The sequence below is a fragment of the Phacochoerus africanus genome, chromosome 12, assembly GCF_016906955.1.
Source record: "Phacochoerus africanus isolate WHEZ1 chromosome 12, ROS_Pafr_v1, whole genome shotgun sequence".
In the NCBI taxonomy this organism is placed as follows: domain Eukaryota; kingdom Metazoa; phylum Chordata; class Mammalia; order Artiodactyla; family Suidae; genus Phacochoerus; species Phacochoerus africanus.
The window spans coordinates 11,405,336-11,432,736 of NC_062555.1; the positions used below are offsets into that span (position 1 = coordinate 11,405,336).

Consider the following 27,401-nt stretch of genomic DNA (forward strand, 5'->3'; position numbering starts at 1 on the left):
TTTATCTCTGCGTATTCTACCTTCCTACCTACCTGTCATCTACCTACCTGTTACCTACCTGATAAGCCAATCCAGCTGGTCTGCATCCCAAGCATCCCTCATAAGATCACTGAGTATATAAACGGCATGTGAGCTACTCACAGAAAAGAAGAGACATTATAGGAGTCAAAAACAGAAGGAGAGCTGATGAATTTCACGGCCACAAGAAAAAAAGGGTGAGGACACCTCTCATCTTGAGTTTACTCAGAATATCCTTATAGCCACAGTATCCAGTTGAACTGAACATATTTATTCTTTCAGGATAAAAAAAAATAAAGGCGATTAATGTGTCCATTAGACTAACTTATTATTTAGGTTTTAATGTACACTTGCGTGTGTACACACATGCATACACACACACACACACACACATGTGGTAACACTCAGAGTTAGGGACTTGCCAGTGCAGAGCTGTTAAAAATGAGAACAGGTTGAGTTGGGGTGCTTTCTTCCGAAGGTTTTGGTTGAAACCGTGAAAGAAGTTACAACGTAAGGTGGTATAGAAAACTATGTGAATAAATTAAAACTAACTAAAATGATCTAACTGCAAATTCTATGACTGACTAGAGAAGTAGTAGATTAATATAGCGGTTTCCGTTTGTTTTCAATCTAATTTTGTTATCTAACTAGTGGCCATTATCCCTTCATGTTGGTGTCTACTAAAAAATAAAATTGTCCTTTTATTTACTCTCTGCCCGCCTCCCCACCCCCCCCAGGACTAATCACTGTATTTTGCTTTAAAAAGTTTTAATCACATGAGGGAGTTCCCATTGTGGCTCAGCAGTAACAAACCTGAGTAATATCTGCAAGACTGCGGGTTCAGTCCCTGGCCTCGCTCAGTGGGTTAAGGATCCAGCGTTGCTGTCAGCTGTGGTATAGGTGGCAGACATGGATCGGACCCCATGTTGCTGTGGTTGCAGTGTAGGCTAGCAGCTGCAGCTCCAATTCAATCGACCCTGAGTCTTGGAACTTCCACATGCCTCGGGTGCAGCCCTAAAAAGCAAAAAAAAATAAATAAATAAATAAAAGTTTTAATCACATGAAAAGTCAACAGCTGTCGCTATGCTGCCCAAATCTCACTGCAGTGGGGGCAACGGGTTCAACCGTTTGTCCTCTGTTGAAAACTACCTCTTACAACTCTTCCTTCGAAGGCATCTTTGTCAAAATGTGTTCCCTGGCTACTGTCGTCAAAATCATTTGGGGGAAGTTCTTGTCGTGGCTCAGTGGTTGACGAGTCTGACTAGCATCTATAAGGACGCAGGTGCAATCCCTGGCCTCGTTCAGTGGGTTAAGGATCCGGCGTTGCCGTGAGCTGTGGTGTAGGTTGCAGATTTGGCTCTGATCCTGCAGTGCTGTGGCTGTAGCTGGCAACTACAGCCCCAGTCGACCCTAGCCTGGGAACTTCCACATGCCCTGAGTGCAGCCCTAAAAAGCCTGGAAAAAAAAAAAAAAAGCATCATTTGTTAGAGAATTTCTAGTTAAAAGATCTCAGAACCTGTCTTTAACACATTTCCAAGTGATGCTTATGCCTGGTCTTGTTTGAGAAACAGAGGGCTATTCTCCGTAGACCCAGGTTCAGAACTCTGGGGACCACGTTTCCGGGTCTGATGATGCGACGGCTTGTGCAGCTGTACTTCCCGTGACTTTCGCCATCACCTCCAGGCATTCGGATCAGCACGCAGCCTGCGTCTGTTTGCATCTGTTACAACTGCAATGATCCTCACGCAGTTCACTGCAGCGGCCACAGTTCCCAACAGAACCAGAGACTTCCCCAGCCTTGGAAGAGCAACCATTTGCTGCCTGGTGTTCACCTCAGGTGCTGATTTCTCGAAACACTATTATTTCTGGAACTTGGGTCGGTTTGTTTCCTGGCAGCGCCAAAGAATATTATTAAATATGCCAAATGCTTCTAATGCCTCTCACCTAACATTCATTTCTTCTTCTAATTTTACTCTGGAAGGAAAGCAAGAATTTATAAACAGAAGCATTTGTAATAAATTTTGTAAAAAAGAGAAGGATGGGAGAAGGGGAGATGCAGAGAAACTCCCCTGGAGTGGTGGCCCACCGGGTACACATGCTACTGAGCTAGTTATTCTTTAGCGCAATTTCCATTCTTTCTAACATTAATTAATTAATTCTTTTATTTTTTAATGGCTGTACCTGCAGCATATGGACATTCACAGGCTAGGGGTTGAACTGAAGCTGCAGCTGCAGGCCTACGCCACAGCCATGGCAACCCCGGATCCTTAAGCCACTGAGTGAGGCCACGGATCCAACCCTCTTTCTCATGGACACGATGTTGGGTTCTTAACCCACTGGGCCACAATGAGTCGTCCTCAATTTCTCCTCTTGACTGTAAAGTAGTTTTCATTTTAATGCTTTGTCTCACGCAGAGGCTCGGAGCTGTTTATATAACATTCCCTAGGGCTGATATTTCCCAAGTGCAGTCCTAGGGCAAAAAGAATGCCCTCTCCCTTTTGTGGCTGCACCTGCTGCCTGTGAATGTTCCGGGGCCACGGGCTGAACCCACGCCACAGCAGTGACAACACGAGATCTTTAACCTGCTGTAACACAAGGGAACTGGTTTTTTTTTTTGGGGGGGGAGGTGGGGGCGCACTTTTCACCCTCTTTAGGCCAGAGGCTCTCAATCTTGGCTGCACTTGAGAGACGGCTGGGCCCTATCCCTGGAAATTCTGTTTAAAGTGACCTGTGGTCAGGCTCAGGCATGTGTATTTTTCCACAGCTCCTCAAGTGATTCTACTATGCATCCAGGATTGAGAAACATTGCTTTAGGCTTTTGCCTTTTTTTTTTTTAACTTACTGCCCTGTGGCATACTGGAAATTCCCAGGCTAGGAGTCAAATCTGAGCCTCAGCCATTGGCCTACATCACAGCCAACAATGCCAGATCCAAGCCACATCTGCGACCTACACTGCAGCTTGTGGCAACACCAGCTCCTTAACCCACTGTGAGAGGCCAGGGATCGAACTCACATCCTCATAGATACTAGCCGGGTTCTTAACCCACTGAGCCACTCTTTTTTTTTTCTTTTTTTTTGAGAAACTCTTAAAGTTCCAGAGTTTCTTCATGTGTTTTTCTTTATCATATCATAAAAAGCTCCTTAACTGTAAAAATACCTTATGATTCTTTCGCCTGAGGAAACGTTACAAGTCTTCATAAGACCAAGAGAACATGCTCGGTAATGCTTTCCGTACTGCCAGGATCCAGCTCATGTCTATCTGGTCTTGTATTTGCTTTTTTCTTTTTTTTCTTTTTTTTTTTTTTTGTCTCTCTAGGGCCACACCATGGCATATGGAAGTTCCCAGGTTAGGGGTCGAATCAGAGCTGTAGTTAGTGGCCACAGCCACAGCCACAGCAACACTGGATCTGAGCCGCGTCTGTGACTGACACTGCAGATCATGGCAACACAGGACCCTTAACCCACTGAGCGGCCAGGCCAGGGATCGAACCTGCATCCTTATGGATACTAGTTGGATTCGTTTCTGCTGAGCCACAGCGAGAACTCCTGCTATCATTTTCCATGTAAAAATGGACTGCAGGAATAACCAAGTTAAACCAGTGATCTTTCACAAAAACCCTCTAATCTGTTGACTCCTAATGCAAGTGACAGTGGAGCAATTTAAGATTTTGCTCTTGCAGGCTGTTTCTCATGAGTGGAAATACAACTGTTAACCCTCAGAGGATTAACACATGGAGGGATTTTTCAGTTCTCCGCAGCTTCTGTGATTTTCTCTAACATACTTCCTTGAGGAATAATGACAATTTTTGCTAAAACAAAAAATTTCAGCAATATTGTTTCATATCCATCAGCCCCTAGAGAAGTGTCGTTGTTTCTAAAAACTGGAGACTATGAATATATTTTCATGACAATTCACATCAGAAATAAACAAAAATCCAACAGGAACAGCCATGCCAGTAATTAATAAGAAGAGTAAACAGGTTGCGTGTTAACCGGCAAACAATTAAATTATTTGTTTTCTAGGGGCATGTAATGAGATTGTTATCACATTCCCAGGGGAGAGACAAATAGATATTAAAAAGGTCTTTCCGGTACCTGCATTGGCTACGGCCAACAGCTGATTCAATAGATTCGATCAAAATCACCTCTTCTTTCACGGCTCCTGATTTATGACTTTGGCTCTAGTTAGTCATCACTCATTGCAGTTTGCTCTCTAGCGCTCATAAATTATGCCTCATAAATAAAAAGATACAATCAAGGAAATCATATCAATTCATCTCCAACCTTGGAGTCTATTTTCCCGTGGCACTCGCGCTAATGTCTTTTGAAAGGGTAGCCTGCTGTGGGTTCCGAATACCTTCAAAGAGCAACATGCCAAAATGGGCTTTGCCAGAACGGTGGTTAAAAGAGACTCCTGGTTGAGAATGAGAAGGCGATAAATCTGAACTGATATGATACCACGATTTTTTTTTAGACATTTCATGAACTGTTCTGCAGGCTGCTGTCACAAAAGAAGAACCTGCTGCAAAGCTCTATGTAGTTATGTCTGTTTTACCATCTACCTAACTGATTTTCTTTCATCATCAAATGGACTTTTTTCAGCATCTCTGTTTGCATGGTGCTTTGCTGGGTACATGAGAGTCATGCTTTTACAGATGTGGTCCTTGCGCGCCAGGCTCCTTTAATCTAAAACTCTTTGGATCAGGCAGGATGGAACACAATTTTAATTGAATCCTGGGACCCAGGGGACGAAGGGTTCAGCAGAACACTGTCTCCCCTTCTACTGACACTTTTGAAATTCAGAGATGAGAAGCTAGGAAAGAGATGAGAAGACATTTGCCTCGCTAGAAATGGGAGTCTAATGTCATTGTTGCTCAGCACACAGCCTTGTGCTTTGGAGGCACTCAATAAATAGAATGGCTCTCTCCTAAAACAGAAGGAGGGGATGGGAATTCCCACTGTGGCTCTGCAGGTTAAGAGTGTCTGTGAGGACGTGGGTTCAATCCTTGGCCTTGCTCAGGGGGTTAAGGGTCTGGTGTTGCCGTGAGCTGGGGTGTAGGTTGCAGATGCAGCTTGGATCCCGTGTTGCTGTGGCTGTGGTGTAGGCCGGCGGCTACAGCTCCGATTGGACCCCTAGCCTGGGAACCTCCATATGCCACGTGTGCAACCATAGAAAGAAAAACATTTTTTAGAAAGGTTAAAATAAAGGGAGGGGAAAACTGGCTTTAGGACTAGTGTGAAATACAGAAATTAGCTCCTATTTGATGTTCATAATGATAATAAAATTTGGAATTTATTACACACTACTTTTTTTTTTTTTTGGCTGCACCTGCACATGTAGAAATGCCTGGGCCAGGGGATCAAACACACGCCACAGCAGTTGCCAGAGCCATGGCAGTGACAATGCTGGATCCTTAACCTGCTGTGCCACCAGGGAACTCCTGTCACACACTACTTTTTATTGCTTGTGTCTGCTCTCCCTAAGAGAAAATAGGAATCTAGCCTCATCCATCCCTCACAGAGGCTATGTAAACGTAGTTCATGGGTTTATTGACCACTTGTGCTTTTATAAGTGTATTATGCATACCACGTTATTCCTTCTCCCAACAATCCTACGAGGCTGGTATTAGCACTATCACCCGTTTCCACATGAGGAGACAGGGGCACAGAGACGCGTAAGCAAACTGGCGAGGGGAGGGCCGGCTTTCTGACCCAGGTGCGTGAACCTCCACTTTGTTGCTGTTGAAGGAGGACTCGGCCCCATCCTCTGAGAGTGTGAGATCCTGCCCTGGGCCGCTCCCAGGGCCCTGCATGGGGTGGCTGCTTCTGCGGTGAACAGCCCCGAAGGGCGGTCGTGGAAATGACCACAAACACCGCAGCGGCCACACCTGCTGCCACATGCCACGCGCTCAACAATAGCGCATAAGTTAAACCATACACACAACAGGCTCTAAACAATACCGCAGGTTACAAGAGGCAACTACTACATCACATACTTTCCATACGGCTCCAAACATGTGTAAATGTAGTTCAGTTCCACTCTGTTAAGTGAGATAACAACTACACCCTACTGGGAACTATATGCGGTCACTTATGATGGAGCATGATCACGTGAGGAAAAGAACGTACATCTGTATGTGTGATTGGGTCACCTTGCTGTACAGTAGAAAATGGACAGAACATGGTAAACCAGCTATAATGGACAAAAATCAACATCATTTAAAAAAATAAATAACGATACCCTACTAACACAGAATTGGAAGACTTCCTTTCTCCACACTTAGTTGTCAGAGGAAGCTAAGCTCACAATCACCCATTAGGATTCACATCTCTAGGAGTGATAGTAAAGTTAACTAGGTCAGATTACTTATCATCCATTAATTCAACAGATTTTTTTTTTTTTTTCTCTTTATGGCCGCACCTGTGGCACATGGACGTTCCTGGGCTCAGGGTTGAATTGGAGCTGCAGCTGAGGCCTACACCATAGCCACAGCAACACCAGATCCAAGTTGCATCTGCAAACTGTACTGCAGCTTATGGCAACGCCGGATCCTTAACCCACTGAGTGAGGCCAGGGATCGAACGTGCATCCTCATAGAGACAACATCAGGTCCTTAACCTGCTAAGCCATAACGGGAGCTCCTCATTCAAGAGATACTGATTGAGCCATTCTCTATGCAGACACTCTCCTATGAGCTGGGGGTACAGCAGTGAACAAGGCTGGAGTTAACACCCTGCAGGAGGGGCAACCAATAAACGCTAAACAAATAGGTAATGGTATGTGCTAGAAAAGGAACAATCTACAGCGTATAAACTATATAGTACTGGTGATATAGTAGGGAATGGTTGAATTGTCCAGTATGCAAGCTGGGATCCTAAATGAAAGAAGGAGGCCACCATATGAAGATCTGGACCAAGACCTTTCTGGACAAAGGAGGAGCAGGATCAAGGGCCCTGAGCCTGGAGTCTCAAAAAGGCTGGTGCAAGAGCTCCCACTGTGGCTCGGTGGAAACAAATCTGACTAGTGTCCATGAGGATGCAGGTTTGATCCCTGTCCTTGCTCAGTGGCTTAAGGATCCGGCGTTGCCGTGAGCTGTGGCGCAGGTTGTAGATGTGGCTCGCATCCCGCGTTGTTGTGGCTCTGGGGTAGGCTGGTGGCTATGGCTCCGATTCAACCCCTAGGCTGGGAACCTCCATATGCCGTGAGAGCGGCCCAAGAAATGCCAAAAAAGACAACAACAACCAAAAAAACCCGAAAAAAAAATCATGTGATCCAGCAATCCCACTCCTCCTCCGTCCCACATATCCAGACAAAACTGTAATTTGAAAAGATACATGCACCCCGATGCTCATAGCAGTACTATTCACAATAGCCAGGATATGGAAGCAACCCAAATGTCCACTGACAGATGAACGGATTAAGAAGATGTGGTCCATCTATCCATCTATGTATCTAATATTACTCAACCATTAAATGAATGCAATAATGCCATGTGAGGCCACATGGACTGACCTAGAGATTATCATACTAAGCAAAGTAAATCAGTAAGAAAAAGACAAATACCATATGATAATCCTTATATGTGGAATCTAAAATACGACACAAATGAACGTATCTATGAAACAGAAACAGACTCAGACAAAGAGGACACACTTGTGGTTGCCAAGGGGGAGGGGGTGGGGGGGGAAGGAATGGGAGTTTGGGATCAGCAGAGGGAGACTATTATATAGAGGATGGATAAACAGTTAGGTCCTCCTAAATAGCATGAGGAATGATATTCAATATCATATGACAAAACACAATGGGAGAGAATATTGAAAAAGTATATATATATACACATATATGTGTGTATATACATACACACACACACACACACATAACTGCATCATTTTGCTGTATGGAAGAAGTCAACAAGTAAATCAACTTCAAAATTTTTTTAAAAAATTAAAAAAAATGAAAGAACAGTCATACACTGCCCTCCCCACCCCCAAAGATTTTGAAAGTCCCAGAGCTGTACACAAAGGCATTTGGAGCAGCTGGAGAGTGAATTTAAGAACACAGCCTTTTTTTTTTTTTGTCTTTTTGTCTTTTTGGAATTTCTTGGGCTGCTCCCTCGGCATATGGAAGTTCCCAGGCTAGGGGTCGAATAGGAGCTGGAGCCGCCGACCTACACCACAGCCAAAGCAACACGGGACCCAAGCTGCATCTGCAACCTACACCACAGCTCATGGCAACGCCAGATCCTTAACCCACTGAGAAAGGCCAGGGATTGAACCGGCAACCTCATGGTTCCTAGTCGGATTCGTTAACTACTGCACCACGACGGGAGTTCCAAGAACACAGTCTTTGGAACCTGAATTTTTAGGTTCAAATTTGAGTTCTGGAGTTCCCGTGGTGGCGCAGTGGTTAACGAATCCGACTAGGAACCATGAGGTTGCGGGTTCGATCCCCACCCTTGCTCAGTGGGTTAACGATCCGGCGTTGCCGTGAGCTGTGGTGTAGGTTGCAGACACGGCTAGGATCCCGCGTTGCTGTGGCTCTGGCGTAGGCTGGTGGCTACAGCTCCGATTCGACCCCTAGCCTGGGAACCTCCATATGCCGCGGGAGCGGCCCAATAAATAGCAAAAAGACAAAAAAAAAAATTTGAGTTCTTCCATACCAGGTGTGTCCTTGGGCATGTTAATAAATCTTGCAGGGTTTTAGATTTCTAAGTGTTATTATTCATAATAATCCTTACCCCAAATGATTAACATGACTTAATGCATATAAAAATTTTAGCACAGTCCTCAGCACACAATAAGCACTAAATTAATAATGATGTGTTGACTAAAAAAATACCACCTGAAAGTTGAGAGTTAAGTTTTATTTGGGGTGAAGTTAGGACTTAAGCCTGGGAGATGGCATTTCAGGTAGCCCTGAGAAACCGCTCTGAGGAGGTGAGGGGAGAGCTAGGCTATGTGAGTTTTTGCAACAAAGGGGAGGTGGCAGGGACAAAAGATTTACAGATCACCAGATTTACAGAAAACCCGTTTCCACGGGAGGATGCAAAAGTCTGGGCTTCCTGGAATCGCTCCTTTGATAGGCAAAGGAGTTCCCTCAGGGCTCCCTGGCCCATCCTCGGGAGTGGCTGTTCTCACAGGCGACAGTGACAGCTTTCATTTTGCCCACTAACTACAGCCCAGGGGGCAGTATTTCAGAGCTATCAGAAATACTGCCCCAAAGAAAAAGGGGGAAATGTTAAGATCTAAGTCATAAAGGTGAAGCGGGAGATCGTGCAGCCAGGCACACGTTTCACAGAAATTTGCTGCTGGTCCCGTGAACGTTATTACTGGTCACAGACATTAGCCATGATTGACAGCTATGAGAAGGTGCAAGAATTGGGCTCATAAAATCTTCTCCTGAACATATCGGACTCTCTGAAGACCTGTTCTCCCAGTTTTCCCAGAGCACAGCGCGCCTCACTGCTGGTCTCCACCCTGAGCTCTACTCAGGGGGGCTGCAGGTCAGCAGCTGCCGGGGCTCATGCTTTATTCCGTGGAAAGGCTGACGGCACGTGCCAAGCTTCCGTTCACAGATGGTTATTATTATATTATATTTGTGTGAAAAGTCAGGATATGACCACTGGGAAAAGTAAGTGAGACTAAATAGCGATTCTGTCACTCACTTCTGGGTCCATTTAGCTACTATGGGTCAACAATGGATCTGAAAACCCTCACACATTCCAAGGTCAGCCGACATCTCTCTGTGTCTCTGTCTCCAAGTACTTCTCCACTGCAGAACTCTGGGGGGGTGGAAAAAGTCAAAGCCTGGCTTTTCAGAAATAGTGCTCCTAGGTCAAAATGTGTTGGTGGGATGACAGCCTCTGTCTTGCCTTATTATTAATTAACCTTTCTCAAAAGCCCCCCAAAGTATCTGGAAAGGAAAGAGTGGAGCGATTCAATGGGTTCTTCAAAGAAAGCAGTTGTGTTTCCAGTTTCCATTGCAAACATGCCTTCCGGAGAGACTGGTGCCGTTTCCTAGATGCTTATAGGCATCTTAGTCATGAGAAGATCCATCAACAGACAGATAAATCAATTTACAAGAGAAAGTCCTGACCATCTTCTTAAAGATTTCAATTGAAGGCGTCTGATTTACTTAAACATGTGAATGTTTTTGTTGCCACCTATGGATTTGATTGTTTCTTAGAGACTGTGAACTGAAGTTTGTCATTTGCCATCAGCAAGTCGCCCTTTCCTCTTTGCGGCAGTGTTTCTGAGATGCTGCCTCCTGGGCTGTAAGTAGGGGGCAGAACAAAAGATGTCAATGTCATCCGGGAGAAGAGCCACTCCCCAAGGGTGGGTTAGCGAGCCCTGAGGGAACTCAGAGAAGAACCAAAGAAGACTGGCCCCCAAAGACACATGGACCCCGAGGTTCACTGCAGCACTCTTTGCAATAGCCAAGATGTAGAAACAACCTAAATGTCCATCGACAGAGGAGTGGATCAAGCAGATGTGGTACATGTATACAGTGGAATAGTACTCAGCCATTAAAAGGAATGAAATACTGGCATTTTTAGCAACATGGATGGACCTAGAAACTATCATGTTAAGTGAAGTCAGCCATACAACGAGACACCAACATCCAATGCTTTCACTGACATGTGGCATCTGAAAAAAGGACAGACGGAACTTCTTTGCAGAACAGATGCTGACTCACAGACCTTGAAAAACTTATGGTCTCTGGAGGAGACAGTTTGGGGGGTGGGGGGATGTGCTTGGGCTGTGGGATGGAAATCCTGTGAAATTGGATTGTGTCGATCATTATACAACTACAGATGTGATAAATTCATTAATTAAAAAAAAAAAAAGAAGAAGACTGGCCCCCAGCTGAGAGGCACATCAAAGGAGCGATTCCAGGAAGCCCAGACCTTTGCATCTTTCCCTAGAAACGGTGCTCTGCAAATCTTTTTCTGTAAATCTTTTATTCCTACTGCCTCCCCTTTGTTGCACGGCTCATACATCCTAGTGCCCCCACCTCACCTCCTCCAAGCAGTTTCTTCAGGCTACCTGTGATGCTGTCTCCCCAGCTTCAGTCTTAATTTTGCCCCAAATAAAACTTAACTCTCAACTTTCAGGAGGGGCATTTCTTCAGTCCACAGGGCCAAGACATTTGTTCATTTATTTATTTATTGTCTTTTTGCCTTTTCTAGGGCCACACCCCCACGGCATATGGAGGTTCCCAGGCTAGGAGTCGAAACGGAGCTGTAGCCGCTGGCCCACGCCAGAGCCACAGCAACGCCAGATCCGAGCCGCGTCTGCGACCTACACCACGGCTCGTGGCAACACCAGATCCTTAACCCACTGAGCAAGGCCAGGGATCGAACCGGAAACTTCATGTTCCTAGTCGGATTTGTTAACCACTGAGCCACAATGGGAACTCCCCAAGATATTTATTTAGAATTTAATGGAAATAAACCGTTAGCCCAAGCACTTCAGTGCAATCCTCCTAAACTCTTCAGATTTACTGAGTGTTTTATCAACAACAAAGCTTGCCAGGTGATCCTCCAGCCCAGAAAGGATGCTCCTGGGAAAGGCACTGGCATGATTTGGGTGTGAAGCCGCGTCAGTCTAGGGTGTGGAGGATGTGCTGGCTATTCTCTCTTTGGCCTCGGATCCGTTCTCTGCCCTTCTCTGCTCTGTTCTGCAGCCGGAGAAGCTGGTTCTGCACACTGCTTTACAAAAGGAGAAAGTTTTTGCTTTCTCTTTCTCCCTCTCTTTGGCATCCCAGTTTGGCAAGGCCGCGTTCTTTTGCTATGGGCATAGCTCCCGCCGGGCAGCCGCTCCCGCCAGTTACAGCATTTGCTGAGTTCCAGGTACGATTTCTTCCCCTTGTCCCTTAGGCCTAGAGGCTAATAGCTTAGGGCTATGGCTACAGGATCCTTAACTTCCCTTGTTGATACTCTTAAATCTGCCCACACCATCCTAAATAGTCTCTTCATCGAGGTCTCTCTCCCTTTTTTTTTTCTGCTTGTCTTTTTAGAGCCGCACCCTCGGCATAAGGAGGTTCCCAGGCTAGGGGTTGAATCCGAGCTGTGGCTGCCGGCCTACATTACAGCCACAGCAATGCTGGATCTGAGCCGTGTCTGTGACCTACACCGCCGCTCACGGCAATGCCGGATCCTGAACCCACTGAGCAAGGCCAGGGATCAAACCTGCAACCTCACGGTTCCTAGTCAGATTCGTTGCCCCTGAGCCACGAAGAGAACTCCTTGAATTCTCTCTAAATTTTCTGTTGAGTACGCTGTTTCCTGCTGAGATCCTGCCTGATAGAGCAGAGAGCATCTTGGACCCTCCCAAGGGACCAATGACAATGTGCAGGCTGAGAGAGGCGTTTGCTTCTAAGGATGGAGAGCTTTGGAAGAACGTATTCCGTGAGGCTGAAGAGGTGGAGAAAGAGTGCCTGCTTGTTTCTCTGCGGGATGATTTTCATCTTTAATATCAAGGAACCACCGCTGCTCCTCCAGACCACCTGGCCAGAGGGCGGGATGCATGTCCAGGAGGGTTGGTGGAGAGACCCGGCTGTCCCTGGATATGAGGAGGTGTTTGTTTCTCCCTAGGTCTGTTTTTCGTGCCATCATTCTGATCTCTCTCTCTTTTTTTTTGTCTTTTTTGTCTTTTCCTAGGGCTGCACCCGCGGCATATGGAGGTTCCCAGGCTAGGGGTCTAACCAGAGCTGGAGCCGCCGGCCTTTGCCAGAGCCACAGCAATGCCAGATCTGAACCACGTCTATGACCTACACCATAGCTCATGGCAATGCCGGATCCTTAACCCACTGAGCAAGGCCAGGGATCGAACCCGAAACCTCAAGGTTCCTAGTCGGATTCGTTAACCACTGGGCCATGACGGGAACTCCCCTGATCTCTCTTTTCATAGTGGAACTGAGCAGGGACCAGTGGGGCTCCTAGGCGCAAAAGCCTTCGTGGGTCCCCCATTTCTTATTTTTAGGGAATAAACTTCAGTCTCCATGACCTTCCCTAAGTTCTAAGGGGCAGGTTCAAACAGGTGCTAATCAGGGACGGGAGGGGATGCCGAGACCAGGAAGAAGCAATCGAGAAACAACAGTACAGCCTTTGGGCAGGTCCTGGTTCCCCCTCAAGGAATACACATGTCAATATCTTTGACCCTCTTCTGTGGAACTAAAATCCCCAACAAATGGAAGGTGTTAATGAATTGATGAAGCCTTCTTCGTTCCAGAGATCAGGTCATAGCTCCATGACCTCCAGAATCACGGAAGTTGTCAGGAAACCACCTGAGGCCGGATGACCTACGGATTGAAGGAAAGCCACTCCGTAGGCACCTTGATTCTTATCAGCAACCCTGCCTCTCGACCCATAAATCTCCTCACAAACTCTGGGACCTACCCCCAGGTTGGGACACACAATTTTGAGGGCATCAGCCTGCTGTGACCCCCTTTGCCTGGCAAAGCAAGAAAGCTATTCCTTTTTACTTCACCCCAAATTTGCTTTCCAAAATTTACTTGGGTATTGCTGGAGAGAGGCCACATTGAGGCTACGACAGCTTAGACTCCCATCCATATATTTTTATAAATACATTGCTCATGCGTGTGTTTCTTTTTCTTCACCACGAAACTTTAAGCCCCGAGGAGCAGAGTCGATGGTTGGTAGCCTCTTGCTCCAATCCTAGTGACTAGACCTACACTTTGAACTTGGTGGGGGCTGAATAATGACGTGTTATTAAATCTTCAACTTCGAGGATAAAGGGTAAGAAGGAAGACAAGTCTCACCCTCTCCTGGATGTTGTCACAGGACCTAAGCTTCAGGTGACCTTGGAGAACTTTCATTTTCACAGCCGCTTTGTTGAGCAGGAACCACTGTGAAGAGCCACGAGGGCTGGCTGGAATGACACATCAGCCACACTGGGCTGGGGAAACGTTGATTGCACTGAATGTTTTATGTCCAGGAAACGAGTGTCTAGCGCCAAGGCAGGAGGATCAATGATGGCTCAAGGGAGCTGTGTCAGCAGGAAGGTGAGAAGCAGCCCATCTTCGGATGACTAACTTGTCTCAAAGACAACACAGAGACTGTCACCAGGAGGACTTAGGAACAGAGTCCAAAGGGCCACCACGACGGTCAGAAGAAGAGCAGGGACATGCACCTGTGGGTACTAGGGCCAGCTCCTGAGTACCCGCACACACGCAGGTACACATGGCCTCCTGTTGGAACAAAAGGCCTGATGGATGGCACATTAGGACATGGTCCCTGGCCCAAGTGACAGAATTGAGATTTCCACGCACAAAACGTCTGCGTGGCCTTCGGTCGAAGCTGTAGCACTCAGGCTCTAAAGTTTTCAAACGTGTGCACTGCTTGAGTCAGCCAATATCAAAGCATCATTTAAAACCTTGAGCCATGGGAGTTGAGGGTGGGAACAGCTTAGATCTTGTGGGAGAAACTAACCAACCCAAAGCCTCCATGCTGGTCAGAAATATGTGAGCGGGATGGAGGCCTCATGAAATGCAAGTCCAAAGCCCAACAGAAAACACGCTCAGTACATTTTCCGTAAATGTAATATCTATATATAAAAAACCCACCTAGGAGAGGAAGGAGTTAACGTGATAGAAAGAGAAAACAGGCAGTTTGAAGCAAGTAGGCGGTCACAGAAATGTGGACCCAGACCATCCGAGCTGGAAAGGATCTCAGCCGTGGGAATGCGGGCAAGTTATCCTTTCCCTGGGCACCGAAGCCGCAAGAACGAGAAAAGCCGAGCTGCCTCATCAAAGGCGCATCACACCGGCCGAGCCATTTGCGCTCTTGGTTAGAGATGTTCTGGTTCTGAGCGTTTATTAACTGACTCACTGTTAGAGACCCAAGACTTTTCTTAACCCGGCTCTTCTCCTTCTGGGAAGAAAGTACTTCCTTATTTTACTCAGTGGGGCTCGGAGGGTAGAGTGAGGAGGTGGCTGTATTATGTAGGAAACATCCTGTTGGACGCACAGATTTCTTAGTTCTCATAATACACCTTCCCCCTCCCCCCCTTAGGGAGCAAGCAAGCCTAGGAGAAATCACCCTGCCCAAAGTGTGTGTTTTTTCACCCAGTTTTTTCATCTGGAACACAGAACAGCTCTGAGCATCTAATGGCAAAGATCAGGATTCTGACTCTTTCCCAGCAGCATGGTTGGTGGGTGCCCTGTGCTGGGGGCACAGTGTGATGCCCACATACACACGAAGCCCTGGCTGGACGAGAGGGGCCCTGTGGCCAGGCCTGTCCAATCACGGTCCTCCATCCTCTTGCTTCCAGGAAGGATGTTAGGATACTGGGCTGTCAGCAAGAGCCCCGTCCTTGATAATCGTAGGAAGATTGGGAGAAGAGAGGTCCTCTTTCCACTCTGAGGTGGGAGGAGAATAATAGCACCAGCTGGGATTATTTTATTGAATAGTTTCTAGGAGGCACTGTTTTCAGCGCCTTCACGTATCAACACATTTAATCCCCAAGCAAGCCCAGGAGTTCAGTGGTGCTTCCATCCACATTTTTAAAGACAAGGAAACCAAAGCTCAGAGAAGGTTTGGATCAGGCAGCGCTGGGGTCGTGGTTTTCTCCGATGCCTGGAGAGAGTCTGATGGAGAATGAAGCCGAATGGAGACAACCTGAGATGAAGGAGGCAGGAAGCACCAGATGCAACAACCTCAAGTCCTGCATCCCAGGCTCCAAGAGGGATTTGTGCAAGAAAAATGTCTGCACCTTTTCCTCGGGTTTCAAGGGATTTCTTTAGTTCTTTTCCCAGACAAGTGAGCAGAAAGAATCCCTTCTTTACCATAACAGAACTTAAAATGAAAGTTGGCTTTCTAACACTTGTAGTGAAATTGCCCCCTCAGGGAGTTCCTGTTGTGGCTCAGTGGAAACGAACCCAACTAGTATCCTTGAGGATGTGGGTTGATCCTTGGCCCCGCTCAGTGGGTTAAGGATCCAGTGTTGCTACGAGCTTCAGTGTAGGTCACAGATGCGGCTTGGATCTGGTGTTGCTGTGGCTGTGCTGCAGGCTGCCAGCTGCAGCTCCAATTCAACCCCTAGCCTGGGAGCCACCATATGCTGCAGGTGTGGCCCTAAGAGGACAAAAGAAAAAGAATGCCCCCTTATAGAATTTGAGGGTTTATATCGCATATGTTAGTCTAGCCCAATTTTGAAAGGGGTGAAGAGGGAGATGCATATTCTCTGTGAGAAGCAGTCCTCCTGGGTGAGTAAATATTGCCGAGTTTGGCAAGCCTATAATCTCCCTGGAAGGCTGGAAGAAAAAGATCTCGGCACTGGAAGAATTTCACTGAGTAAAGAAGCATCTCAATTATGTACAAACTCACCGTTACAGAGTTGTTTAAAAATCAAGTTTCGGTAAAATACACTGTATGTGCAATTCGATGAGAATATCTGCTTTCCAATGAGACTCGGCATTGCACGGCTCTGCACAGCCAGCCCATTCACCCTTGGGAAATAGTAAAACAAAATTCTGGGAGTTCCTCTTAAGGACCCAAATGTTGTTTCTGTGAGGATGAGGGTTTGATCCTTGGCCTCGCTCTGTGGGTTAAGGATCCTGTGCTGCCATGAGCTGCAGGTCTCAGATGCAGCTTAGATCCAGTGTTGCTGCAGCTGCATCACAGGCCTCAGCTGCAGCTTTGATTCAACCCCTGGCCCAGGAACTTCCGTATGCTGCAGGTGCGGTTGCAAAAAGAAAAAAAAATGCCAAATTTCTGTGATGACTATCTCGGATCTTGTTTTAGTAAAGCTGATCCTTTAGAGCTTGACCCTTCAGAATCCCAGAGTTCTGGAAGTTGTGCTGAAATGAATTAAACTAGAAAAATCTCATCTCATTTATTTTTAAATTTTTAATGAAAAGCATTTTGCGGGGGGGGGGGCCTCACTCATAGCATGTGGAAGTTCCCCGGCCAGAGATCCAACATACATCACAGCCGTGACAATGCTGGGTCCTTAACCCACGGAGCCGCCAGGGACCTCCCAAATTACAAAAAAAAAAAAAAAAAATCCTGTTTTAAATCATGGTGAATGTTATTATTCCCACCAAAATCCAGGCCTCTCAAGTGAGAAACAAAACAAAATGAAACAACGACAACACAAATTAAACAAAATTGCCACTTGGAGTGGATAAGCAATGAGACCCTGCTCTACAGCACAGGGAACTCCATCGAGTCACTTGTGATGATGGAACAGGACAGAGGATAATGTGAGATAAAGAGTGTCTATATATGCATGACTGGGTCCCTTTGCTCTACAGCAGAACTTCAAGGACAGAATATTGTCAATCAACTACAATAGAAAACATAAAAATCTTAAAAAAAATTAAACAACATCCATGAGGAAGAGTCAAAGAAATTGAGTAATTGAGACATTAAACTTAGCAGGGAACATATTCTGTCCTGCTTTCCAGCTTCGCACCACAACGACGAAGAGGACCCGGGTTGGGAGCCCCAGGCACCGGCCCAGGTAAACAGGCTGGTCATTAATTCCCATCATGCAGAACAGGCAGTTGTGGGGAGCTGGCTTCAGTTACTCAGGCCGTTTAGGAGGGTTTAGGACTGTGCGTCTCAGCCCTGGCGGTGCCAGAATCACCTGGGGACCTTGTGAAACACACTGATGCCTGGCCCGGCCCCAGAAGCAGGACTAAGGGGGATGGGGCTTCGGCGTCGGGAGTGAGGGGACGGTTCCCCCGGCGATTCTCATGGGCAGTCAGGCCTGAGAACCACTGATTCAGGGAACCAGTGCTCGAAAAATTGGGCTTGAGTAGCAACAAGGCTGCACCCCCCAGAGCAGTATTTCTCACACTCGTGGGCTGTGGACCATCTAAGCTGCTGGTGAAAAACAAGGATTTCTGGGAAGCCTCACCCCACCCCTCAGTGTCTGCACTCTGAATTCACTCTGTGGGCCATCCTTTTGCATGATAAACACTGCTTAGTCCCTTCCGTAGGTTCACAGCTCTTGGCAGGAAACAGCCCGAAGCCTGAAGCCCCTTTTCTTATGACTTTAGCAAAGCTCTATTGTAACCAACTTGAAAGCAGCATATGGAAGTTCCCGGGCTAAGGGTTGAATCAAGGCTTCAGGTGCTGGCCTACACCGCAGCCACAGCAACGTCTGAGGTGAGCCGCATCTGTGACCTACACGGCAGCTCACGGCAAGGCTGGATTCTTAACCCACTGAGAGAGGCCAGGGACTGAACCTGCAACCTCACGGGTACTAGCTGGGTTCTTAATCCACTGAGCCAAAAAGGAACTCCAATTTTTTTTTTAAATCAAAGTATAGTGGGTTTACAATGTTATGCTAATTTCTGCTGTACAGCAAAGTGACCCAGTCACTATATATATGCATAGACATATATACTCTTTTTCTCATTCCATCTTCCATCATGTTCTGTCCCAAGAGATTAGATAGAGTTCCCTGTGCTGCACAGTAGGGCCCCTCTGCTCTGCTTATATGCAGCCCAAGCACACCGTGCTTTTAATCCCGCAATACTCCGCCCAGCTTGTCCATAGTTCAGGGAAGCAGAAAGGGAAGAGTAAGTAAGGAACAGGCGACCAGATGTCTTCCCTCCTTTCCCTTCAGCAACCTCGCCACCAAACCGTGTGAAGAAGATCTAGAGCGGGACCACAAAAAGTCAACAGGCCTGCACACTGCGGGGGATGCTGACGCCTCTGACTCGACCTTTTGCCTTTAAAAACGTTCACGGTCAAGCAGACTCTTCAGAGGCGGTTTCTGGGAGATGCTGAGCCCACCCTCTCCCCAGACTGCCAGCATCCTGACTAAAGGCACCGTTCCTTTCCACCAGCGTTTGTGAGTCTGCCACTGATTTTGTAATTGGTGAGCAGCGGGGCTCCCATTCAATTACAAGTATGGAGATATTACTGAAAACTTAGAAGGTGCTTGTAAAATCACACAGCTTTTTTTTTTTTTTTTTTGTCTTTTTAGGGCAGCATCCACGGCATATGAAGGTTCCCAGGCTAGGGGTATAATCAGCTGTAGCCACTGGCCTACGCCACAGCCACAGCAATGCAGGATCCAAGCTGCAACTGAGGCCTACACCACAGCTCATGGCAATGCCGGATCCTTGACCCACTGAATGAGGCCAGGGATGGAACCCACAACCTTATGGTTTTTAGTCGGATTCATCTCCGCTGCACCACGAGGGGAACTCCAAAGCACACAGCTTTGCCCACCTTCACAAGTGCTGGTTCCCAAGCTGGTGGTGTGAGTCCTTGTGAGTGGACATTGGCTGGTCCTTGCCTCCAAGACCTTCTGTAGAGAATGGCTCCCCCTCCATGAGAATCTCTTGCTCCAGAAATTTCTTGACCCTCCTTCCATCAGAACTTATCTGAGCTATATCCTTTTCCCCACAGCTCTATCTCTGGCCATCAGATGGACGAATTAATTTAGATTACAGCATACTGTCTTGGTTGCCCACAAAACTACATTTTGTCTTTTTTTTAGGGCCGCACCCGCAGCATACGGCGGTTCCCAGGCTAGGGGTCTAACCAGAGCTGTGGCCACCGGCCTACACCACAGCCACAGCAGTGCCAGATCCAAGGCGCGTCTTCGACCTACACCACAGCTCACAGCAATGCTGGATCCTTCACCCACTGAGCAAGGCCAGGGATCGAACTTGCAACCTCATGGTTCCTCGTCGGATTCATTTCCGCTGTGCCACGGCGGGAACTCCACATTTTGGACCTTCAATTGCAGAAATGGCTACAGTGACGTAGAACGAGGGAGGGGCCGCGGAGAGGAACACCGGACAGCCTCAAGATGCATGGCGCGGACGGCCACCTACACAACCACAGACCCTCGCCCTCCCCTGAACAGCCCTCCACCTGTGGGCAGTTTCTCCCTGGTTTCCACTCCCTCCTCCTCTACGGATTATCTCAAACATACAGCCCATCCGCAGAAGGGTCAAAGCGCTGGCACGCTGGGTGAACCCACGAGGCTGGGACAAGAAAGGTGTTTTCTAAAAGGCAACTTACAAAGAAAGGAACCCTCAGATAGGCTGGAGAGCCATTCAAATTCATCTCGAAGACATGATGTTCTTTTGTTAAAGGGAAATCAATTCTTTTAGTACATTACTTCCTAAATGACTTCTGCAAGATAACTCAGGATCTATAAAGATTCAGCATTTGCACAGCCTAAATAAATCCAATATTTTAGTTCATTTATTTCGGCATTTAATCTATATTTTTCAAAATATTTCCTGTAAGAACGCGGCTTGGGGCTGATGAACTAGATTTTTTTTTTCCTGCTCTCTATCCTCATAGGATTAGCTATGAGATTAGTTAATAAATGCAAACTGGAGATCAGGTTTTATGAAAACCAAATTAAATAATTCTGCTAGGGTGAAGTGAGTGTGGAGGAGGAGCATGACACAGGGCTGATGGTAGCAGTTACAAAAAAGCATCCTTAACTCATCTCCCCTCTGAAAAATGGGTCCGTTGGTACCTGGTTGTCCTCAGCTTTCGGTGACTGTACGGCAGTTGGCATAACTGATGCCATATTGGTCTTGTACATTCCCCCCCCCCCCGCCCTTCTGCTGACCCTACGCAGGACTGTACTGTCTAGTGAATCACTTCTGTGTCTTCAAGGGCTTTGCAGTTAAGAGATATTGTTTAATAAGCATTAGGACCAGGTGGCCTCTAGGCTCTGTTAGTTCCCAAACAATGATGAAGACCTTGGCTGACATGCTCTCAGGGCCCAAGAAACTGGTTACCCATTCATAGGTCTTTTTTTTTTTTTTTTTTTTAAGGGCCTTACCTGTGACACATGGAAGTTCCCAGGGTAGAGGTCTAACCAGAGCTGCAGCTGTTGGCCTACACCACAGCCACAGCTATGCCAGATCTGCGCTGTGTCTGCAAACTATACCGTAGCTCAAGGCAGTGCTGGATCCTTACTTAATCCACTGAGTGAGGTCAGGGATTAAACTCATATCCTAATGGATGCTAGTTGGGTTGGTAACCTGCTAAGTCACAATGGGAACTGCCCATTCATACATCTTTTTTTTTTTTGTCTTTTGTCCTTTTTAGGACCACACCTGCGGCATATGGAGGGTCCCAGGCTAGGGGTTGAATCGGAGCTGTAGCCGCCGGCCTACACCACAGCCACAGCAACTTGGGACCCGAGCCCAATCTGCAACCTACACCACAGCCACAGCAATGCCAGATCCGAGCCACATCTGCGACCCATATACCACAGCTCACGGCAACGCCAGATCCTTAACCCACTGAGCAAGGCCAGGGATCGAACCCACAACCTTGTGGTTCCTAGTCGGATTTGCTTCTGCTGCACCACAATGGGAACTCCCATTCATAAATCTTGATTTAGGAATGCATGTCCTGTTTGCGAGCACACATCCTCATACCCTAGGTTAACTATAAAACTGTCCCCGTGGCCCCTCGGTGGGGTGGAGTGCAGCTGCGAATGCTTCTGGATCATTGTCCTCCCAAGCCCACCCTCTAAGTTACCCTATAATAAACTGATCCATTGACTATAGGGAGCTGCCTGCCTCATTTTTCCGTCCCATGGTACCTTCTCAGTTGGGTGGGCACTTTTCACTCCTCAGTCCTCCCACCGTGTGAAAACTGACAGAGCTAAGACGTACGCTTGGGAGTTCTCGTGGTGGCTCAGCAATTGACGAACACGACTAGCATCCATGAGGACTTGGGTTCGAGCCCTGGCCTTGCTCAGTGGGTTAAGAATCCAGCGTTGCCGTGAGCTATGGTGTAAATCGCAGATGGGACTCGGATCCAGTGTTTCTGTGGCTGTGGCATAGGCCAATGGTTACAGCTCTGATTTAACCCCTAGCCTGGGAACGTCCATGTGCCACAGGTGCGGCCCTAAAAAGACAAAAAAAAAAAAAAAAAAAAAAACACATGCTTGGAGTTGACCATTCCTCAGAAAACTGAGATGAGACTTGACAGATCATGTGGCCAATCATTTAAGCCAATGACACAACGTGATGCCCAAGAAGCTACCATCACTGGTCTGCTTTCAGTATCTGTGGGTCACTCAGTTGCGTCTAATTAGAGGCCAGGGATTTCATGCTGAGTCCATCTAGCTCTCATACAAAGGTGCGCCTTTATTCCCAAAGGAGACTAGATAGGTGAGAACAGAAGAGTCTTTGATAAGTTGACACCTTTCTGTAAAGATAATGAGAAAGACCAGAGGGCTGGGCACATAGGTTCTGGCTGTTTCAAACAGTATTCAGTTTCCAACTGTGGCATCAATAGAGTTCCTTCATGACAGAAGCCACAATCCCAACCCTAAACCCTTGGGGCCTGGTGTGTTTTTCTTTTTTTTTTTTAATTTCAGATTTTGGAAAATTAATGAAATGTACATGCTCTGTCCAAAATGCTCCTGTAACAGAACACAATACTTTCATGGCAAAACAAATAAGTATTTCCATTAAGGGGGATACACACAAGCTATAAATCATCTCAGATTTGCTTGGATTGGGTTTTGCTGCCAAATGAGTTATACCAAACCTAGATAAACACATTTGTTTTTAAGAGATTTTTAGATTCACAATTGCAAACCAGGGATTATGGCTTTATATATATGTATTTCTCCAAACCATTCAAGAATCCTTTTTTTTTTTTTTTTTTTTTTGCTTTTTAGGGCCCCATCCGCCGCATATGGAGGTTCCTAGGGGGTCAAATCAGAGCTACAGCTGCCGGCCTACACTGTAGCCACAGCCACGCAGGATCCAAACCACGTCTTTGATCTACATCACAGCTCATGGCAACACCTGATCTTTAATCCACTGAGTGAAGCCAGGGATTGAACCCGAAAACTCAGTGGGAACTCCACAAGAATCTATTTCTTTTTTTTTCTGTCTTTTTTTTTTTTTTTTTTTTTTGTGCCATTTCTTGGGCTGCTCTCGTGGCATATGGACGTTCCCAGAGTAGGGGTCTAATCGGAGCTGTAGCCCTGGCCTACACCACAGCCACAGCAACTCGGGATCTAAGCTGCGTTTGCAACCTACACCACAGGTCACGGCAACGCCAGATCCTTAACCCACTGAGCAAGGCCAGGGATCGAACCCACAACCTCACGGTTCCTAGTCGGATTCATTAACCGCTACGCCATGACGGGAACTCCCAAGAATCTATTTCTAATTAATTAATAAATTTTTAAATTTTATAGCTGCACCCACGCTGTATGGAAATTCCTGGGTCAGGGATTGAACCCAAGCCACAGCTGTGGCGATACCAGATCCTTTAACTCACTGGGCCAGGCTGGGGAATCGAACCTGTACCTCCACAGTGACCTGAGCTGCTGTAGTGGATTCTTATCTCATGGTGCCATGGTGGGAACTCCAAAAATCTATTCAGACTTAATACGCCCCCTCTAATCCTTGTGTATAGTGATTTGCTCACCATATTTCTGGTGACTTAGCAATCTTATTATTTCTGGTTTGGGTAAAAGCTTGGCAAGGCTCAGCTGTCTCTTTTGGGAAACTGTGGTCAGCCTTGTGCCTGGCATGTAGTGCTGGCATCATTTAGCAAACTTCCCTTGACTTCAAGCCCTTCTCATCCACGGCTTCCGTATCCACGGATTCGACCAACCGTGGACCAAACGTATTTGAAAAAAAATTCCAGAAAGTCCCAGAAAGCAAAACTTGAATTTGCCACGTGCCTGCAACTTTCACCTAGCATTTACAACTATTTACAGTGCACATGCATTGCATGAGGTATTTATAAAGTTCTGAGTCACTGTGCTGAAAATCAAGCCCCAGGCAAGTCTGAGGGGCTGAGCATGGCTCAGGCGGCCACCAGGTGGCTAGGACACGGGCTGACGCATTGATTGACCCTCGCATCAAACCTGAGCTGGGCGAGGGGCATCCTCCCCCTCGCCCACAGGAACTGGGGCTGCTCCTGCGGGAAGAATGCACACGCCCTCATAAGAACGAAGACAGACCGAACAGAAGTCCTCTGTAGATCTCAAACTACCTGGAGAATATTTTTCTTTTTTCTTTTGTCTTTTTGCCATTTCTTGGGCCACTCCCTCGGCATATGGACGTTCCCAGGCTAGGGGTCCAATCGCAGCTGTAGCCACCGGCCTACACCAGAGCCACAGCAACTCAGGATCCGAGCCGTGTCTGCAACCTACACCACAGCTCACGGCAATGGAGGATCGTTAACCCACTGAGCGAGGCCAGGGATCGAACCTGCAGCCTCATGGTTCTTAGTTGGATTCGTTAACCACTGCGCCACGACGGGAACTCCAAGAATATTTTTCTTAATTCCTGGCTTTTTAGGGATAGGCAGAGTCCTCTTTTTCGTGCTGTCTTCCTACAAAACTTTCATCATCTGTGCCCAAGTGAACTGTTTTCCTTCTGACTTTCTTCACCCGTCCACCTCTTTGCCGAGTACTGGGGCTAGAGATGCTTGCCATCCGATTTTATTTTCTCTTGGTACAATTAAGGAGTTATTTTCCTTTCTTCTTCCTTTCCTTCTTTCTTTCTTCCTTCCTTCCTCCCTCCCTTTTCCTTCCTTCTATTCTTTCTGTCTGTCTGTCTTTTTAGGGCTGCACCCACAGCATATGGGCGTTCCCAGGCTAGGGATCGAATCGGAGCTGAAGCCATTGGCCTTCACCACAGCCACAGCAAGGCAGGATCTGCGCCACGTCTGCCACCTACACCACTGCTCACAGCAACGCTGGATCCTTAACCTACTGAGTGAAGCCAGGGATGGAACCTGCATTCTCATGGATGTTAGATTTGTTTCTGCTGAGCCACACAGGAACGATTTCACTAACTCCTAAGGAGCTATTTTCAAAGTAACCTTTTCACAAGGAGTATTTCAGAGCAAGGAGACACTGACAGAGGGAAGCTTGAAGGTAGAAACCTCTTCATTAATAAGAAATGCACATACTTCACTTGAAATCTACATACGGGTAACAAGCATATATCACATAGATCAGGAACCAAGAAAACGAAGAAGGAAATTGAATACGGCCTTTCCTCCCTCATTTACTGCTTAAAAAAAGAGTCATATTAAACTCCTTAAGCCTCATGTTTCTCTCTTTCTTTCCTTTTTTTTTAGGGCTGTACCCGTGGCATATGGACGTTTCCAGGCTTGGGGTCCAATAGGAGCTACAGCTGCCGGCCTACGCCACAGCCACGGCAATGTGGGATCTGAGCCTCATTTGCAACCTACACCACAGCTCTGCGCCACAAACAAAGCGGAACTCCGCCTCCCGTTTAAGTGGTTTTTCAAACTGCAAGCAGTTTTTGGAGGCCAGCGCTGCTGTGCGCCCAGCATGTCAGTGGGAGTTGCTGATCACACACATTGCTTACCTGGTACTCATACTCTGTGAAAGGCAAGAGTTCCACGTCCAAAAAGGAGCTTGTGCTCCCGTTATAGGTCAGCACTGGATTGGATGCCCCCGGCTGAGGTCCCGTTTGTCTTCTGTACAACTCATAATATAAAACTTTTCCATTTGGCTGGAGGGGTCCTGTCCAGAGAAGGGAAACCACTGGCTGGAACCCTCCGGGAACCGTTTGGACCTCTAGATGTGGAGGGGGTTGCCTCGCGGGTGCCGTTTCAGGGGTCTGGGTGGATGTCCAGTCACTCGATGCACATCCCAGCCTGGTGCAGGCTCGAACGCGAACCTCATACCTTTAGAACACAAGGCGGAAACAGCTCATTCTCAGCAAAATAGATTTCCACAGGAAGAATCTTTAAAAGACCAAGGGTTTTCTGAAAAAAAGACAGATGGGAGCTCCTGCTGGGGTACAGTGGTTTACGAATCTCTCCGCAGTGGCTTGGGTCACTGTGGGGGTGAGGGTTTGACCCCAGCCTGTCACAGTGGGTTAAAGGGCCCAGCATGGTGGCATAGGTCACGGCTACAGCTTGGATTCAATCCCTGGCCTAGGAACTTCCATATCCTGTGAGCATAGTCATTAAAAAAAAAAAAAAAAGACACTTGGAGCTCCTGTTGTGGCATAGCAGGGGTTAAGGACGCAACGTTGTCTCTGAGAGGATGTGGGTTCAATCTCTGGCCTTGGTCCGTGGGTGAAGGGCCCAGCACTGCTGCAAGCTGTGGCATAGGTCACAGATGCGGCTCAGATCTGGTGTGGCTGTGGCATAGGCCTCAGTTGCAGCTCTGATTGGACCCCTAGCTGGGGAACTTTCATATGTCACAGGTGTGGCTGTAAAGGGGAAAAAAAAAAAGACAGATACGTTTACACTTAATCTTATCTACAGGGAATTCCACCCCCTCCCTTAGGCAGTGCCCATTTTGCATGCAGAATTTCTGGGGCCAGGGATCGAACCCACACCACAGCTGTAACCAGAGCCATAGCAGTGACAATACTGGATCCAAATGTTGGTGAACCACCACAGAACTCCTACCAGGAATACTTTTAAAGGGCAGCAAAGCCATATTTCCATGGGGACTTTAGAACATTTTCAAGCCTTCTGGCTTTCCAAACTAAAGCAAAGATTCTCACCTGTCTGGAAAGGGTGGGCACAATTCTTCTTCTCCTTTTTTTTAGGGCTGCACCTGTGTCATACGGAAGTTCCCAGGCTAGGGGTTGAATAGGAGCGATAGCTGCCAGCCTACGCCACAGCCACAGCAATGCCAGATCTGAGCCGCATCTGCAAACTACACCACAGCTCATGGCAACACAGGATCCTTAACCCACTGAGCAAGGCCAGGGATCGAACCCGCAACCTCAGGGATGCTAGTCAGGTTCGTAACCCACTGAGCCACAATGGGAACTGCCAGGCACAATTCTTTACTAACCAGGAACAGATTCAATAAAACTTTTAAGATGTGCTCCAGTGGGAAGATCCTGGAGCCCTGGGGAATTCCTTCACACGGCGAGGAAGAATACAGATCGTGGGAGCTGGGAGGCGTTTTCAGCAGTCCTGGGCTCCTTCTCCCTCTGTGGCTGGAACTGAACGAGTCCCCAGGAAAGTTTCCAGGTCAGGAAGGAGCATCATGGGTCTCTGCGGTAATAAATCCCCTCACCTGCTACCCAACATCTTAAAACAGGTTCCCTTACACCACACAGAGACCTTTGGGGGCCAAAGTTAACCCAGCTACACACCAGATTATCAATCATGGAGACATCTTATCACCACCCAGTTAAGCTCAACGCATCAATTACGTGCCTCATAGCTGGTCTCCTGCCACTTGGAAAGGTCCATTTACATAGCAGGGACTTTTCCCTTCCAACGAATGGGGCTTTTGTTAGTCTTAAGAGCCTATGGCTGCAAATCAGTGCTTTTCTCCTCTCTTCCATGCGCTCCCCCACCCGAGCCCCGATTTTATGGCTTCTCTAATTTTCCCTCAAGCCACCTTCCTTGTTCCCTTTATTTCTTTTGCCTCGGGCTTTT

At 47.2% G+C, this 27,401-nt stretch overlaps 1 protein-coding gene across 1 annotated transcript in view; it reads right to left on the reverse strand.

Annotated features, from left to right (window-relative positions):
* USH2A (usherin) overlaps window positions 1–27,401 on the reverse strand; it is an 811,661-nt gene that overhangs the window by 49,752 nt on the left and 734,508 nt on the right. The window contains exon 63 of the mRNA XM_047754984.1: window positions 25,355–25,676. Coding sequence (XP_047610940.1) covers window positions 25,355–25,676 — 322 coding nt within the window. The remainder of the gene's footprint in view (window positions 1–25,354; window positions 25,677–27,401) is intronic.